The 15,709-nt window shown below is 52.8% G+C and overlaps 3 protein-coding genes across 4 annotated transcripts; 2 read left to right on the top strand and 1 right to left on the bottom strand.

Annotated features, from left to right (window-relative positions):
- Positions 1 to 425: 425 nt before the first annotated feature.
- Positions 426 to 993, bottom strand: RPS29 (ribosomal protein S29). Its single transcript, XM_066552171.1, has 3 exons — positions 858 to 993; positions 625 to 724; positions 426 to 545 (listed from the first exon to the last, which is right to left on the bottom strand). The coding sequence occupies exons 1-3, from the start codon at positions 917 to 919 to the stop codon at positions 537 to 539; spliced, it is 171 nt and encodes a 56-aa protein (XP_066408268.1). The 5' UTR covers positions 920 to 993; the 3' UTR covers positions 426 to 536.
- A 1,856-nt stretch (positions 994 to 2,849) lies between these two features.
- Positions 2,850 to 12,207, top strand: LRR1 (leucine rich repeat protein 1). Of its 2 annotated transcripts, none has more exons than XM_066552670.1 (4): positions 2,850 to 3,026; positions 3,100 to 3,198; positions 6,512 to 7,239; positions 10,835 to 12,207. In XM_066552670.1, the coding sequence occupies exons 1-4, from the start codon at positions 2,850 to 2,852 to the stop codon at positions 11,085 to 11,087; spliced, it is 1,257 nt and encodes a 418-aa protein (XP_066408767.1). In that variant the 3' UTR covers positions 11,088 to 12,207. The 2 variants fall into 2 exon arrangements, with proteins under 2 accessions (XP_066408767.1, XP_066408768.1); XM_066552671.1 differs by having other exon boundaries at positions 2,999 to 3,019.
- Positions 12,208 to 13,394: 1,187 nt separating this feature from the next.
- Positions 13,395 to 15,232, top strand: MGAT2 (alpha-1,6-mannosyl-glycoprotein 2-beta-N-acetylglucosaminyltransferase). Its single transcript, XM_066552123.1, has one exon. The coding sequence runs from the start codon at positions 13,395 to 13,397 to the stop codon at positions 14,742 to 14,744; it is 1,350 nt and encodes a 449-aa protein (XP_066408220.1). The 3' UTR covers positions 14,745 to 15,232.
- Positions 15,233 to 15,709: the final 477 nt, after the last annotated feature.

Raw genomic sequence — 15,709 nt, 5'->3', positions numbered from 1 at the left:
CTCCTCACACCTCATCTCATTGATGCCATAACCAGGGGGACAAAACAAAGGCTCCTGGGCATTCCCAAAGGATCTGCAGAGCACTCAGCCGGGAGAGAGCAGCATTTACCTCGTCAGTCCCCTCTCAGCAGTGCCACTGCATAGCAGAAAAACACCCAGACACTTGGAATCTCAAAGGACTTGGAATTCCAGAGCCCTGGCACACTAAGATGTGCCTTTACCTCACTCCCTCCAGAGCAGCCATGGCTGCCCCAGATCCCCGCAAATGCCCCAGGCCAGGCTGGTCAGGGCTTGGAGCAGCCCGGGGCAGTGGAAGGTTGGGAAGCCGAGCACAGCAGGGCAGCCCCCGCACTTCGGGAACAGCCCTGTACAGAACCCCCAGAGCCGCCAAAACCTGCACAGAAGGGAAACACGCACGGATCAGCTGGGTTAGGAGACCATTTATTAGGTAAGACTGAGCCGAGACGCTGCAGATGTGTCAGGGAGGCCCTGAGATGCTCCGGGAGCTCCTGGCTGTCGCCTCATCCTCTCGGCGCTCAGTCCAGCTGCAAGAGAGCGAGAGACACGAGGGGAGTCAGCGGGATCCGGCACCCCCGACCCCCTTCCCGCAGCCGCGGGGCTCACCTTGATGAAGCCGATGTCCTTAGCGTACTGGCGGAAGCACTGCCGGCACATGTTCAGCCCGTACTTGCGGATGAGGCCGTGGCGGTTGGAGCACACGCGGCTGTGAGGGAACAGAGAGAAGCGCGTGAGGGCGGGGAATGGCGCCGGGGAGGGGGAATGTGAGGGGAAAGCGGAGAGAGGCAGGGCGGTGAGACGGCAGCCACGACCCGGGGGGCGCAAGGGGCGGCACTGACCAAGAGCGAGAGCCCTGCCCGAACTTCCTGGGGTGGCTCCAGTAAAGCTGCTGGTGGCCCATGGCTGCGCGGTGCCGAGAGAAAGATGGCGGCGGCTGCCCGGCCTTATACCCCTCACGGCGCCTCCCGGCGTGCACCGCGCGGCGCCCGCTTCCCGCCCTGCGCCGCGGGCGGGGAAGCTCCGCCCACCCCGTGACGTCAGCGCTGCCGAAGCTCGTATCGCTAACGGAGCAGTGTGTGAGCGCCGGGCGTAGTGGCGCGCGTCTGTAATCCTAGCTGTGGGGGAGGCTGAGTCGGGCGGATCGCTTGAGCCTGTGGTTCGGTGCTGGTGTGAGCTGTGTGGGACCGGAAGCCGGTATCGTATATGGTGACCCGTTGGTAAGGGCGCCGGGACGAGGCGCGAGCCGGCCGAGGCCATTTGATGGAGCAGGGAAGCTCCGGGGGGCGGTCAGTGGAGAACCGCACTTCTGACTAGCCACGCCAGCAAGACATGGGCAAGATAGGGAGACGACGACTCAACCTTTTGCCACACACTACTAATGAATAACACACCGTGAATACTCAACAAAAATCCCAAACACCCTTTTCCACCCCAAACCACACACGGGCAACATACCGCCTCCTACTGAGCAAAAACCGCAACAACCGCTCAACTACACAACTCACTGCGCCGAGCAAATCTCAAACACCGATCCTACCCTCAAATAGTACATCTGCATAAACACCCAACAGACGCCTCCCCGAGTTTGGTTGTTTTTTCTCCCAATGCCGTTTCTTGTGCTCAAAGCCCCTCATGGCGCCCACACCAAACCTGACCTAAGCCTTCCTGTCGCTTACCAAGCCTCAGCTGCTGCTGTCACACCCACCTGCCCTCAACTCCTGCCCTCAACGCCTCAGCTTCCCTGTCCCCTCAGCTCCTCTGTGTCCCTTCACCTCCTGTGTCCCCTCATCTCCTCCATGTCCCCTCCCTCGCACCTGCTGTCCCCTCCATGTCCTTACACAGAATTCTCTGGCCCTTCCTCTGCTTCCTCTTGCTCCTCGCACCACTCTCCCCTCTAACCCCTCTTTTCAATGCCAGCACATCACCACGTGTTTTATGCATCAGTTGAAGTTTATGGAAAACTTTATATTTTATGTCCTCTGTGTCCTCCCTCAACTCCCCATGTTCCCTGACCCCCCATGTCCCTTCTTCACACCCTCCGTGTCCCCTCATCCTCCATGTCCCCTGACCCCCCGTGTCCCTTCACACCCTCCATGTCTCCTCATCCTCTATATCCCCTCAAACCCCCGTGTCCTCTCAGCTCCACGTCCATTCACAACCCCATGTTCTTCACACCTCCATGCACTCTCTCACATCCTCAGCAACCCCTCGTATCCTCAATGTCCCCTCACACTCTGTGTCCTCTCATACACCCGTGTACGCTCACACCCACATCCTCTCAGGTCATCTATGTCCCCTCACACCTTGTGTCCCCTTACATTCTCTGTTGCTTCACACTCCGTGTCCCCTCACACCCGGTGTCTCCTCACACTCCGTGTCTCCTCACACTCCGTGTCCCCTCACGCCCCATGTCCCCTCACACCCCGTGTCCCCTCACACTCCCTGTCTCCTCACACTCCATGTCCCCTCACGCCCCGCCGCCTCTCTCCCTGTCCCGCCAAGCCGCACCAGCCGCCTCCAGCAGGAGGTGCCCGCGGCCCGCCCCGCGCGGACGGCGCTGCGCTGAGGGCCCGCGCTGGGGCTGCCCGCGGCTGCCGGTGCGGCCGCAGCCGCCGGTACACCGGAGCCACCGCCCTCCCCCTCCGCCCCGCGATCCCGCTGGCCGGGCAGCCCCGCGCACCTCAGCGGGGAGCACCGGGCCGCGGCGGGCTGGCACCGCGTCGGGCAGGCAGCACAGCGGGCGCCTGTGCGCGCTCAGCGCGGGAGGCCCCCGGCGGCGCCGCCCGCCGTGCGCGGGCCGGGGCCGGTGCCGGTACCGGGGCCGGGCCGGGATGCGGCTGCAGTGCGAGGTGGAGGTGCTCAGCCGGCTCCTGCCCACCTGCGGGCTGCGGGGCCGCGGCCGCGCCGCGCGGGCGCTGCTGTCGCTCGGGCGCCCGCCCGGCGCTGCCGGTGCCGGGATTTACCTCATGGTGTGCACGGCGCGGGACCGCGGAGGGGCTCGGTACAAGGTGGGGACGGCGGCGGGGACCGGGAGGCGGCGGGGGTGCCCCGGGGCGGCCGCTGAGCCCGCTGTGCCCGCAGGTGCAGCAGAACGTGGAGCGGCTCTTCACGCGCTTCGTGGAGGAGGGAAAGGCCACGGTGCGGCTGCGGGAGCCCGCGGTGGATCTGTGCCTCAGCAAGGTGGGACCGGCGCCGGGAACCGCACCGGGAACGGCGGCAGGGCCGCGGCTCACCGGGCTCTGACCCCCGCGCCAAGGCGGGAAGGGACCTTAAATCCCATCCCACCCCTGCCATGGGGACACCTCCACTGTCCCAGGGTGCTCCCAGCCCCAGTGTCCAGCCTGGCCTTGGCACTGCCAGGGATCCAGGGGCAGCCACAGCTGCTCTGGCAATTCCAGCCCAGCCAGGAATTCCCAATTTCCCACCCATCCCGGCGCTGTGGCAGTGGGGGCCATTCCCTCTTTTCTGGGTTGTGTTCTAACTCTCCTGAAATTCATTTTCATGCTTTGCTTCACAGCTTCTTTAGATAAAGCTTTTTTCAGCTCTCTGATGCAATGTTGGTGTTTGGCCTTAAATCCCGTGTTCCCTGAACTCAATTTAATTCCCATGAAATTGTTGTTCCCTACAGTCTTTCTCATGGAAAAAAAAAATGGAGAATCGTCTTGTTTTCATGGACAAAACCATCATTGTGGTCACCGTGGCTTTCAAAGCACACACAGAGCAGGGCACAGGCACCATCTCCCCTTATTTCAAATACCTCTGTATTTATTCACAGTTCCCAGAGGATTTGTAAAGTGTTTTTAACGACACTAAACTCATAAGAAAAATCATATTATCACTAAATTCTCGTGTCCTTTTCTTCTGTGCCTGTTGCAGGAATCTTTTGTAGCCCTATAGGAGAGAAAAGTAAGACAGGCTTTTTATGATCTCTGAGTTCTTACCTAAAGCTTTAGAGTCAGGCTGTGTAAATAAAAGCAAATAATGTTGATTGGTAGAAAATCCTTTTTCCTTTCTGTTACCTAATTTTGAGGAAAGCAGCCTTCATTTTATGAACCTGTTAAAGGGTTAAATAGGAAGGGAGGACACCAAACCCAGTTATTTTTTTCCTGTTAGAAGCCAATGTGCTCTGTATTTTGGAAAAATTAAGGCTTTTGTATTAGATTCAGAATAACTTCTGCTTCCTTTACTCTGAATTTTTCTGTTGAAGACTGAGAAATCAAAAAGTTTATCTGAAAACATTACAGGTTTCTCTTTAGCTCTCCAACTCCAGAACCCAAATTTAAGATGTTTCATCCCTTTTCCGTAGTTTTCTGCCAGAGTTTTATTGCTTCATTACAGCAAAGCTCCTTAACTCTCCAAGATGAACAAAAACTTTGTGGAAAAGAGATTTCCACAGACTGGAATATTGCTTCTGTGAAATCCCCCTGCTTGTGCTGTGCCAGGCACTGATTTGCTGCCCTCAGCCAGCTCAGGAATGGAGTTGGGAAACATCAGTGCAGAGCAGAAATAACAAATCCTGGCTGTTTTCTGGGGTTTGTTTCCCTTCAGCAGGTCTGAGCCTGCTTCCCTGGATCCACCTCAGCTCCAATTTCCTCAGAACTCTCACACTTGGGAGGCACCAACACAATTTAAACTCCTTTTCCAACATTGTCTGTGTGGCTGGGACTTCAGGCTTGGGGCAGGAAATTTCATCCTGAGCTCTTCCAAGTAATGATTTGTTTTCTTCTTTTTTCTTCAGGGTTTCTCAACAAGAGGTTTGGAGATTTCACATGGCCTTTGGGGAGGTCTGGTGGAGGGAATTGTGCTTTGTGCTTGTGAGCAAAGAAATCGTGTCTGTAACTTCATTCTGGTGTGCAGTATTGATTTCACTTGGTCCTTACAGATCTGGAGGACTTTTTGGACTTAATTCCCATTTTAGTGATCTTGGAAATGCCACAAATGAGCCTGGAATGAGGGGAAATTCTGTAGCTGAATGTGTGTGTTAGACTGGCTGAGATAATGAGGGCTGGTGGTCTCAGAATCCCAGGCTGGTTTGGGATAGAAGGGACCTTAAATCCCGTCCCATCCCCCCCTTCCACCGTCCCAGGCTGCTCCAAGCCCCGTCCAGCCTGGCCTGGGACATTTCCAGGGATCCAGGGGCAGCCACAGCTGCTCTGGATAACCTTGGATCCAAAGGTGTTTGTTGTGCATCCTCCCCACCTCTGGAAGGTGGCACAGCAGGAGTTGTGCTTGGAATGCTTAAGGAAAATAATCATTTTAGTTTACACATGCAGTCAATTCAGTTTGACCTTTAATATCTTTATTTCTCCCACATTTCCATCCAGGATTATCTCCAGTATCTTTGTTTTCTTGTACTGGGTGCTCTAGTTCTGAACCCTCTCAAATTTGGTCTAAGTAAACACATTTAGGAGCAAAATTGTCTTTGAGGTGCAAAATGTGTCCCTGGGCTTGGGCAAGTGGCAGCTGGGAGCACAAGGGCAACCTCCGGGCTCTCAGAACTCCAAGTGAGTTCTTTTCTTTTCCTTCTATGGTTGCAATGTGGTTTTTATTACAGAATTCACTTTCCAGCTCAGTGCCTGTCTGCTGCACATCAGCTCAAGCAGAGACTTGCTGGAAAATCTAGAAGAGAAAGATTTGGTCACAAACGTTCCTAGAAGTGAATCAAATCCATGCAACAGATGCATTTTGTTTTCTGGGGTTTTCTGGATCTTTATTTAAAATACAAATCTCTTGATACTCTGATACTGAGAGTTAGTGGGAGCCTTTAATGGCTTCCCACTGCCAGGGGGAATATGGGATGGGATATTGGGAAGGAATTGTTCCCTAAGACGGTGGGGAGGCCCTGGGCTGGAATTGCCAGAGCAGCTGGGGCTGCCCTGGATCCCTGGCAGTGCCCAAGGCCAGGCTGGACACTGGGGCACCCTGGGACAGGGGGAGGTGTCCCTGCCATGGCAGGGGGTTGAAGAGGATGGGATTTAGGATCCCTTCCAACCCAAACTGTCCTGGGATTCTACTGCCAAACTATTGTATCCCAACTCAAGCATTATTTGGTCTTTGCAAAGAATTTGCCTCTTGCCTGCTGCTGCCACAGCCAGAGCTCTGTGTGGCCACTTCACCTGCCTTTTGCTGAATTCAACCCCAGCTTCCATCCTTTTCTTTCCTAGAAGCTTCCAGGAATTATTGCCTCAGGGTTTAGAGCTCTGCTTTCCCCATGTGTGTTTGTAACAGTCCTTTATCCTGGTGGATTTTTGGGAGCTCCCAGTGCATTGGGTTTTTTTTTCTGTACTTCATTTCCAGCTGTGGATTCCGTACTGTGGATTTCTGTACTTCATTTCCAGCTTTGTTCCTTCCCTGGGTGCTGCAGCAGAGTCTGACCAGGACTATTCATAACAGAGCTGTTCCCCCTCCCATGAGTGACACCCACAGAACAGCTCCGAGAGTGTTAATGACCACGATAATGAACTTTTAACTCCAGCCTTGTGTTCCCCTGCAGGCGAATGTGATCAATTTAAAGACTTTCCTTTCAGCCGTGAGACTGGCTCACCAAGGCAACGACACCGGCGTCCTCCCTCTCTCACCTCTGGTCCCAGCAAAGAACTCCGACGTGGAGAAACCCAAAACCAAAATGATCATCACTTCCAGGAGGGATTATCCCCTCACCAAGAGCTTCCCTTTCTCCCTGGAGCACCTGCAGACCTCGTACTGCAAGCTGGCCAGGATCGACAGCAGGGTGCTGTGCCTGAGGAGGCTGCGCAAGCTGGACCTGAGCCACAACCACATCAAGCAGCTGCCGGCCACGCTGGGGGACCTGGTGTGCCTGCAGGAGCTCGACCTGCACGACAACCACCTGGAGGCCTTCAGCGGGGCCCTGTGCAGCTCGGGCCTGCAGAAATCCCTGCAGCTGCTGGACCTGAGCCAGAACCAGATCCAGGCGCTGCCGCTGGAGTTCTGCCAGCTGCGGGGGCTGGTGCAGCTGCGGCTGGACGACAACGCCCTGCTGCGCCTGCCCTGCCGCATCGGGCAGCTCAGCCGCCTGCGCTTCCTGTCGGCCGCGCGCAACAAGCTGCCCTTCCTGCCCTGGGACTTCAGGAACCTCTCCCTGGAGAACCTGGACCTCTTTGGGAATCCCTTTGAGCAGCCCAACCCGCTGGTTCCCAACATCCAGCTGAAGATCCCCCTGACTCTGCTGGAGTGTGCTGCCAGGGCTACAGTCAATCACAGGTAAGGGCAGGGAGGCACACCTGGCACTGCTCCTTCACGCCTGCCTCCCTCACCTGCTTCCCTCCTTTCCCCTCAGTGCCTGCTTTTGTCGTCATTACATTGCAAGGGTTCCATATTGCCAGAGTTTTGTACCTCCTTGATGTTTCTCACGGGCAGCTCCTCCAGGCACTGACTCTTCCTTGTCCTCACAGCACCCAACTGACTGCAGGTCCCCTCAGCCAACCAATCCACCCTTGTATAACACTCTTCTTACTGGCTACAGCTGTGGCCTGTTAACATCAGGCCTGCTCCTAATCTTTAATAATCAACCCAGCTGCAACTCTTTAGGGGGTAAGATTGCTTTCTATACTACCTTTATTTACTTATATTCTATGTCTCTACATGCTTTCTCACCTATTAACTTCATGACATGGAAATTCCTTTGAATTCCCCTTGTGAAGTCATCAGGATAAGGCAGGGAATTGATGCCTTTGGAAGCATTTAAGGAAAGGCAGAGATTGAAGCGTTTTCATCCACCAAAGGGGGATGAACAGAATATTTTTGACCAACTTTGGGAAAAGAGAATCAGTTCTACAACCCTGGGCCACTTCTTCTGCAGGCTTTCCCCTGCCATAGGTTTTCCTTAAGCTCCTCATTTCCCTTGGTGTTGGAGTGAGGGTGTTCTGACTTACTCAGAGAGCCCAACTCCTAGGTAATTTAAAAAAAATATGATTTCACCAAGTAAATCCACCCTCCCCGGCTGCTGTTTGTTATCAGCTCTCTCCTCTTCCCCCATCCCTGGTCCTTCGTGTCCCAGGAGCCTCCAGGTACCAGCAGCTGCTGCTCTGGGTGGGAAGGGAGCACAAAAACAGAAATTTGGCACAGGAAGAGAGGAGAGAGAGGCTGGAAGTGTCCCTGATCTTCGTCCTGTGCCCATTCCTGCCTTGAGGGTGGGCAGTGCCCCATAAACCAGGGGTAATTGTGCAGAAATTTGCACCAAAAGCATCCACAGGCACACCCTGAAGGGATCTGAGCCAACACATGTTCTGGCCAAATCACCCACTGCTGACCTTGCTGATTCTGTAATTAAACCCCACATGTCTCCTTTCCCAACTTTATATAAATTGCAGTGGGTTTGATGTAAATATTAAGGCTTTTTTCTACTTCTAGAAATCCCTCAGCACTGGTGAGATTTCAGTTACTGTAAAAACATTGAGAAAGGAATGAAACAGGACAAGGTGCAAAAATAATGTTTGGAAATCAGTCTTCATTCTGGGAAAGTACCAGACTTCTTGATTATGTTTTTCCCAGAAAAAAAAAAAAGGCTGTTCTGAAATTAAGGTGGTGAAAAAGAAAACCCAGAGGAGTCTTAGCTGTGTGGAAAGATTTGGGAAGGTGTAGGTGGAGGCAGGATGTGAGTCAGTGGGATCTGTGCTGAGTCTGGAGTGCCAGCTGGGCAGTGCTGAGCCCCACACCTCAGCCACCCCGACAGAATTCCTCAGGGGAGTTACTGACTGCGTACCCCAAGCTCCACACTGCTCCTCTGTGAATTCCAAAAGGAGCAATTCCCCTTCCCAACTCTGGGTGTCATTGCTGACACGGTGGATGGAGAGAGCTGGGGAGCAGGAGAACTTTTCATTTCATGCCTGCAGGGAGGGCAGTGCTGCTGCAAAAGGCTCCGTTTATCTCTCCTGCTTTCTCTGAGTTGTGTTTTAGCACTGCTGCTCCTCGGTGTAAGAGGGAGGAGTAAATGGTGGGTGCTGTGTCAGGCCAGGGTGAGGCACAGAGAGTGTGAGGGAAGAACAGAACGTGCCCAGTTGTCTCATTCTTCTTAATCTTCCTTTAGTTCTCTAATTCTCGTTACTCTTAATCTTTCTAATTCCCTAGCTGGCTGTGGCCCAGGCTGCCAGGATTGCTGTGAGCTCCCTGCTGGGTGTCTCCTGGAGTTCATGTCCTTAGGGCTGCCTTGGGAAGTGGCATTTCAGTCCTAAAATTGCCAATTTTATTCCTGAAATCTCAGGAAGTGGCATTTCAGTCCCAAATCTCAGGTTTTTCATGTCTGTGTGATGCCCGGAGAGGCTCCCTGGAACAGAGCTGGGCAGAGTTAAAGGAATAAAGCAGGGATTTATTAAAAGGCCTCACAGGACACACCTTGGGCAGTGCAAGAGCCCAGCCAGGGCTACACCCAAGATGGACTCAGAGTCACAAGTTTTCACAATTTTATCAGTTTTGGTCCCTTTCCATGTTGGGGTTCAGTGTCCAATCCCAGCTCCAGGTGATGCAGTCCCACCCTCCCAGATTGCTCTCCTCAATTCCCTGGTTTTACACTTTTTGGGCCTGAAGCTGCAGTGATGTCCTTGGTTCTGGGGCTGGAAAAGGATTGAGAGTGTCTGAGGAGAGGAAAGGATTGTTCTGTGGGAAAAGGATTGTTCTGTGGGACTGAGCTGTGAGGAGAGCTGCTACCACCTTATATGAAGTTCAAAGTTACATATGTGTGTGTGTGTATGACATATTTTATGAGTATATAATACACATATATGTGTATATATATGTGTGTGTGTGTGTGTGTATGTTACTGACATATTTTCTGAAAAAATCCCTTTGCCGGGATTTTTCTTCTGAGAAGCCGAGAAGGCTCAGAAAAGAAATGCAAACAATAATTATCTGATTGCTTAGAAAGTGGTTTGGAGGTTGCTTACCAACAGGTGCATCTTTGATTGGTTCAGTGTGAATTGTTTTTAATTAATGACCAATCCCAGTCCAGCTGTGTCAGGACTCTGGTCAGTCTTAGGGTTTTTATTAACATTTCTTTTCTAGCCTTCTGATGTCTCTTTTTCTTTAGTATAGTTTTGGTATATCATTTTCATGTAATATAATATAACAATATAACACAACACAATATAACATAATATAACATAGTATAATATAGTATAACATAATGTAACAATATAACATAATATAACATAATACAACATAATATAACAGATATTATATAATATAGTATAATAGTATAATATATATAATAATATAATATATAATAATATAACATAAAATTAACATAACATAATATAACAGATATTATATTATATAATATGATATATGAGATATAATATACTATAATATAATAATATATAATAATATATCAGCCTTCTGAGAACTTAGAGTCAATTCTCATCTCTCACCTCTTCCTGAGGACCTCACAACACCTCAACAATTAATAACCACATGTATATATTTTTTAATATGTATATAAATACTATATATATAAATATATGTGTGTATATATATATACAAATGTAAATATATATACATATATTTATGTGTATATATATAGATAGATGTGTATATATATAAAATATATACATTTAGAGATATATATTTTGCATATAGAGATACATATATATATATATAAAGAGATATATATATGTGTGTATATATATATATAAATATATATATATATATACTCACCAGTGCAGTGCAGAGTCTGGAAAACACAAAAGCTGAACCTGGAGTCATCGTGTGTCCTGGGAGTGGCTGGTGCCTGTGTGCTGTCCCTGCCTTTGAGTGACCCAGCTCCCTCTGTGCCGAGCTCACCCCGTCTCCTCCCGTCCCACAGGATCCCCTATGGCTGCCACCTGCTCCCTTCCCACCTGTGCAGGGATCTGGAGGTGGCCAAGACGTGTCGGTGCGGGAGCGCCTGCCTGAGCAGCTTCATCCAGATCACGGTGACCATGAACCTGCACCACGTGGCGCACACCGTGGTGCTCGTGGACAACATGGGCGGCACCGACGCGCCCGTGCTCTGCTACTTCTGCTCCCTGCACTGCTACTCCCAGTTCCTGGACAGGCACCTCCAGAGCCACGGCTGATACCCGCCAGGATGGGCTGCCTGCCCATGGAGGAGCCTGGAGGTGGCACCTGCCGTGTCACCAGAGCTCCCTGCGGGGACAAATCCCTCTGGGAGGGAGGGGACACAGCCCGGCCTGGCCTGGCCTGGCTCTTCTCCCACTCTGGGAGGGAGGGGACATGGCCTGGTCTGACCTGGCCTTGCTCTTGTCCCCCTAGGAGGGAGGGGACACAGCCCGGCCTGGCCTGGCTCTTCTCCTGCTCTGGGAAGGAGGGGACACAGCCCGGCCTGGCCTGGCCTGGCTCTTCTCCTGCTCTGGGAGGGAGGGGACACAGCCTGGCCTGGCCTGGCTCTTCTCCTGCTCTGGGAAGGAGGGGACACAGCCTGGCCTGGCCTGGCTCTTCTCCTGCTCTGGGAAGGAGGGGACATGGCCTGGCCTGGCCTGGCTCTTCTCCCTCTCTGGGAAGGAGGGGACACAGCCTGGCCTGGCCTGGCTCTTCTGCTCTGGGAAGGAGGGGACATGGCCTGGTCTGACCTGGCCTGGCTCTTGTCCCCCTGGGAGGGAGGGGACACGGCCTGGCCTGGCCTGGCTCTTCTGCCCCTTTGGGAGGGAGGGAGGGGACACAGCCTGACCCGGCCTGGCCTGATCTCCTCCCCCTCTGGAATCTCCTCTGCCTGGAGCACAAGGCAGCGTTGAGCTGGAGAGAACCTTCCTTGGAATGTATTTCCCTTTTCCTGCATGCTCGGGGCTTTCTGGGTTTGTGGGTAAGTGGTTTCTTCTTGGAAAGACAAAGGGAATTTGAATTTATCCCAGATTTCCCCACGTGAGCTCTGAGCTCTGCCAGGGCCAGCACTGCACTCCCCTCTTGCCAGTGGAGGAGAAATCACATCCAGAGCAGTTGTGGAATCCCAGGTGCTTCTTTTTTTAAAGGTTCTGTTACAACATTCCCACTCGCAGCAGGGACCAGCATTGCTGGGTTTTTACCAGAACAAATGTTTGTTTTTGGGGTTTCTCTCTTTGTGATACCAGAAATGTCTTTTTTCTAAATATGTGCCTGAAACTTTGTTTCTTAATCCTCCTGTTGTAACCATTCTGGAATTTGTTTCACTGTGTTGACTGATTAAATTTTGAAAGCCTTCCATGCACGTGTGGATTGTGTTTTGTCTGAGGGGTTTTCCACCCAGCGTACTCCAGGAATTAACTGCTGGTATTTTTCTGGGGATGACACCAAAATGTTGAGCATATCCATCAATTCTTTTATTTTCTGTCTTGTCAGCTGCTCCATGACTGGGAGATGGGAACAACAGGGAACAAATACTTGTAATTCTAGAATTAATTAATCTGAATTTTTTTAATTCTTACCGTTCAAGAATGGGTTCATAATCCTAACCTTTCAAATCTAGAATTATTTTGAGAAGTTTTTAGGAATCCCATTCCCTGGAAGATGTGATGGCTTGGAGCACACTGAGTGCCAGCTGGGGGAGGTTTAGTTTGGATTTTGGGAAAATTTCTCCATGGAAAGGGGGGTTTGGCATGGGGCACTGATGGAGTCCCCGTCCCTGCAGGGATCTGGGACGGTTTCCTTGTCTTGTTCTTGCAATTTTGGAATTATTTTACTCTTACATTAATGTTGAAAACTTTGGAGTCATTTTATACTTGTGACTCTAGAATTAATTAATCTGAATGTTTTAATTCTCACCATTCAAGAATGGGTTCATAATCCTAATCTTATAAATCTAGAATTATTTTATTTTATTCTATAAATATTAGATTTTTTTCTCTCAATCTTAGAGTTATTTTATCTAATTCTTTCAGTCCTACAGTGATTTTACCTTATTCCTGCATTTCTAGAATGATTTCTCACCTTATTCTTGTCATTGGAATCCTTGTCATTCCTTTTTAACGAGCTGTTTTTCAAACCTAGTATTGACTTGTTTTTTATGTTACTCCCGCGGATCCCGGCTGGTTTCCGTGTGTTTTCCTCGCATTTCCAGAGTTCTTTTCCCTTTTTTCCACAATCCCGAAGGATTTCGCTGCCCCTTCCCGCCCTCCCGTCATGCCTTGGCCCCGCCCCCTCCCAGCGCCGCCCAATCAGAGCACGGTGCGGCTGCGGCGGCTGCGCGGCCCTCCCCTCACGGCGGAAGCGCCGAGGAGTTGATTGACGGCTCCTCCGACCAATGGCGACGCCGCGGTCGCCGCAGCGGCGGCCAATGGGGCGCGGCGACGTGTGCGCGCGGGGCGGCGGCGGCGCGCGCGCGCTGGGAGCGGGAGCGGCGGCGGCGGCGGCGGCGGCGGGAGCGGCGGAGCGGGGCCGCCGCCGCCGGGACGATGCGGCTGCGCGTCTACAAGCGCAAGGTGCTGCTGCTGGCGCTGGCGCTGGCGCTGGCGCTCTGCGCCTTGGCGCTCTGGGGCACCGGCGGCGGCGGGCGGCGGCGGCAGCAGCAGCTGCAGCAGCAGCAGCAGCAGCAGCAGCAACGGGGCGGTCCCGGTAGCACCGGGGAGCCGCCGCGGGTCAGCGAGCCCCCGCCGCCGGTACCGCGCCGCCCCGCCGCCAACGCGTCGGCCGCCGTGGCGGCGGAGGTGCTGTCCGAGAACGCGACGCTGAGTTACCGCTCGCTCGTGTACCGCCTGAACTTCGACCAGCCGGTGCGGAACGCCGGGCGCTTCCCGGCGCGGCCCGACGTGGTGCTCGTGGTGCAGGTGCACGACCGCGCCGAGCACCTGCGGCTGCTGCTCGAGTCGCTGCGGCGGGCGCCGGGCGTGGAGAACGTGCTGCTGGTGCTGAGCCACGACCTGTGGGCCGAGGAGCTGAACCGGCTGGCGGCCCGCGTGGACTTCTGCCCGGTGCTGCAGGTGTTCTTCCCGTTCAGCATCCAGCTGTACCCGCGCGAGTTCCCGGGCCACGACCCCCGCGACTGCCCCCGCGACGTGGGCAAGGCGGCGGCGCTGCGGCTGGGCTGCATCAACGCCGAGTTCCCGGACTCGTTCGGGCACTACCGCGAGGCGCGCTTCGCGCAGACCAAGCACCACTGGTGGTGGAAGCTGCACTTCGTGTGGGAGCGCGTGCGGGCGCTGCGGGAGCACGCGGGGCCCGTGCTCTTCCTGGAGGAGGATCATTACCTGGCCCCCGACTTCTACCACGTCCTCAAGCGGCTCTGGGCGCTGCGCCAGCGGGAGTGCCCCGAGTGCCAGCTCGTGTCGCTGGGCACCTACAGCCCCGTGCGGGGCGGCTTCGCCGGCCGCGCCGACAAGGTGGAGATGAAGACGTGGAAGTCCACGGAGCACAACATGGGCATGGCCTTCGGCAGAGACACCTACCAGAAGCTCATCGAGTGCACGGACGCCTTCTGCACCTACGATGACTACAACTGGGACTGGACTCTGCAGCACTTGACTGTCTCTTGTCTTCCAAAGTTCTGGAAAGTGCTGGTTCCCGAAATCCCCAGGATTTTTCACACGGGGGACTGTGGCATGCACCACAAGAAATCCTGCAGACCGTCCACCCAGAGTGCCAAAATCGACTCTCTCTTGAACAGCAACCAACAGTACCTGTTTCCCGAGGCGATGAGTGTCAGTAAAAGGTACTCCATGGCTCCCCTGTCCCCTCACGTCAAGAACGGAGGGTGGGGAGACATCAGGGACCACGAACTCTGTAAGAGCTACCGCAGACTCCAGTGAGGATCCTCCTCGCAGCGCCTTTTCTCCTTGACTTGTTCCATTGTGTCCTTTGCAGGCACACACGTGTATAAACAGCATTTATGAGTTGGTTTCTGCTTTAATATGAATAAACATTCTTGTTAAAGGTGTCCCAAAATAGTAATCTCTCATGTTTGGCAACCACGTTTTGGAAACGGGTGACGCGCTGCAGCCCCTACGCAAAAAGTGACCTGCTGCTGTGTTTGCTGGGAGGAGGAGGAGGAGGAGGAGGAGGAGGAGGAGGAGAACACTTTTTAAGTGCATCTTTTTTGGTGCTTCAAAGCTCTGGTGGTGCCTGGGGTCCCACCCAGGGTCATCCCACGCCTGATCCCCGAGTCCCGGTTCGGTTGCGCCGTGTCGATGAATATATGAAGGATGAAAAGAAAATAAATCTCATTGTTTTTACTACGATGTAGATAAATATATGATTTTTTTAGTTCTGCCGAAATAAAAAATTCCGTTGTTTTGTATGCCTAGAGGAGTTCTTGATTGTCAGCAAAAAGGTGATGTCACCTCGTGTTCCTAAAAAGTCAGGATGGGAAGGAGGGGGGAGTTTCTCTTCTTTAATCCCGAGGGCTGGACCTGTGCCATCGCTCCTTCCAGCAGTGTGCATTTAACTTCATTACATTTTTAATGATACTCATTAATTGAGGCAGAAAAGGGTAGCAAATTGGTGGCACAACACCTCTTTTGTTTGGATTTTTTTTTTTTTTTAAAAGTTGTTTCAAATTAGCTGTGTGAAAACTGCTGCAGTGTGGTGGGAGCGGGGGCCACGGAGCCATCTGTGAATGCTCCAGCAGCTTCAGTGCCACTCCTCTGTGAACTCAGCTGTGGCAGAGGCACCTCAGCAGCTTTTGTAGAACACAGAAATATGTCAGAGAAAGAAAATGCTGCTTTTTTTCTTTTTTCCAGGGGTTATTTAACCACAGTTTTGCAAGGTAACTGCT

Source organism: Molothrus aeneus, chromosome 6 (assembly GCF_037042795.1).
Source record: "Molothrus aeneus isolate 106 chromosome 6, BPBGC_Maene_1.0, whole genome shotgun sequence".
In the NCBI taxonomy this organism is placed as follows: domain Eukaryota; kingdom Metazoa; phylum Chordata; class Aves; order Passeriformes; family Icteridae; genus Molothrus; species Molothrus aeneus.
Note: the sequence above shows the minus strand (reverse complement) of the source record. Positions and strands in the feature narration are given on the sequence as shown.

Excerpts from the sequence above, each read along its gene's own strand:
- LRR1 (XM_066552670.1), top strand. The coding sequence starts at position 2,850 with ATGCGGCTGCAGTGCGAGGTGGAGGTGCTCAGCCGGCTCCTGCCCACC. Across the intron at positions 3,027-3,099 it reads GCGGAGGGGCTCGGTACAAG|GTGCAGCAGAACGTGGAGCG; the intron begins GTGGGGACGGCG and ends CTGTGCCCGCAG. Across the intron at positions 3,199-6,511 it reads TGGATCTGTGCCTCAGCAAG|GCGAATGTGATCAATTTAAA; the intron begins GTGGGACCGGCG and ends GTTCCCCTGCAG.
- RPS29 (XM_066552171.1), bottom strand. The coding sequence starts at position 919 with ATGGGCCACCAGCAGCTTTACTGGAGCCACCCCAGGAAGTTCGGGCAG. Across the intron at positions 725-857 it reads GGGCAGGGCTCTCGCTCTTG|CCGCGTGTGCTCCAACCGCC; the intron begins GTCAGTGCCGCC and ends GTTCCCTCACAG.
- MGAT2 (XM_066552123.1), top strand. The coding sequence starts at position 13,395 with ATGCGGCTGCGCGTCTACAAGCGCAAGGTGCTGCTGCTGGCGCTGGCG.